Source organism: Perkinsus marinus (assembly GCF_000006405.1).
Source record: "Perkinsus marinus ATCC 50983 genomic scaffold scf_1104296958644, whole genome shotgun sequence".
Lineage (NCBI taxonomy): Eukaryota > Perkinsozoa > Perkinsida > Perkinsidae > Perkinsus > Perkinsus marinus.
In genome coordinates this window covers 43-1,418 of record NW_003206692.1, presented here as the reverse complement: position 1 = coordinate 1,418, position 1,376 = coordinate 43, and the positions used below count along the sequence as shown (strand labels likewise).

Genomic DNA, 1,376 nt, shown 5'->3' with positions numbered 1-1,376 from the left:
CCGAGATATGCCCGAGATCGGTATGTGGGGTCCCTATGCCACCTCGAGATATGCGGGAGATCGGTTTGTGGGGTCCCTATGCCACCTCGAGACATGCCCGAGATATGTTTGTGGGGTCCCTATGCCACCCGAGATATGCCCGAGATCGGTATGTGGGGTCCCTATGCCACCTCGAGATATGCGGGAGATCGGTATGTGGGGGCGCCTATGCCAGTAAGAGATATGTCCGGGATCGGTTTGTGGGAGGGCCTGTGCCACTGCAAGATGGGAAGTGCCTTGGTAAGAGCAATTTTTGAGGGGCCTCTGCCACCCCTAGACTCTAGGGCCTAGGTATGCCCAGTACAATCAGTCCTGGGGGCGTATGACGTCGAGACCTGAATTCTGTCGAAACATCCGAAACAGCCTCGTCTCCGAGTGAGAGTGGAAATCAATTTCGCTTAAGGGGCCGATATGCTATCAGGATACGGATCAATTTCGCTGTTAGTAAATTTAATTTCGCTCGAGGGGCCGATATGCCATCTGGGTATGGATCAATTTCGCTGTTAGTCAATTCTATTTCGGTTGAGGGGCCGATATGCCATGAGGATACGTTTCTTTGTGAGTTTTGTTCATCTAGTTAATGTCTGTAAAAGCCAAGGTATCGAATTCTCAACTTTTTCGTGCCACCCCTCCTCGACTGAGGGTGGACTTCGCCATCGCTATGATGTGTATTTTTACTGATTTCCTCGGCGACAATCTCTTGGCTCCGGGCTATGAACTCTTCATTAGAGAGAATGGTGTACCAGGTGAGGTCTATGATGACGGACTCGGTGACTGTCGATCCGTCACCTCCTTTCAGGCATGGGCTTTGGCCTTGCTGTGTCGATCATCACCATGTCGTACATAGTGGGAAGATGCTTCTCCTCCGCCGTCATGGGGCCCATTTCTGATCACACTGGTCGTTGGAATGCGATTCTTATTTGCGAGCTTCTAACAGCAGTCGGATTTCTCATGCAGGTGATTCTCTTTGTGACCTCGACGACTTCGATTATACAATGTATTATCTTTTGTGTTAGGCGCTGTCTTGGAGTTTTTGGTCACTCGTTGGCTTTCGCTTTTTCACCGGCTTCGTGGGTGGTACAAGGGTCGTTATTATTGTGTAAGAAGTCATCCACGATGGTACCTCTGGGTCTACAATTATTTTATCCAGTGGCTCCTCTTCGCTTATTCGTCTGATACCCCCTCAGTTCGTCCTCATTCCAGGTACATAACCGATTGGATGTCTGACCGCAACATGCTTACTTTCTGGATGTCCTTCATCCCAATTGTCTCGAGCGTCTCGTCATTCGCTGGTCCGTTCCTCGGTGGAATGGTCGCTCAGGTGACAAATTGGGTAT

General features: G+C 50.0%; 1 protein-coding gene across 1 annotated transcript; it reads left to right on the top strand.

The window, feature by feature from the left end:
- Window positions 1-619: 619 nt before the first annotated feature.
- On the top strand, window positions 620-1,138 carry Pmar_PMAR027159 (hypothetical protein; the record flags this gene model as incomplete). Its single annotated transcript, XM_002774243.1, has 3 exons — window positions 620-785; window positions 839-996; window positions 1,056-1,138. Coding segments are annotated over 3 exons (407 nt in total), but the record flags the coding sequence as incomplete, so codon positions are not given.
- Between the last annotated feature and the right edge of the window lie 238 nt (window positions 1,139-1,376).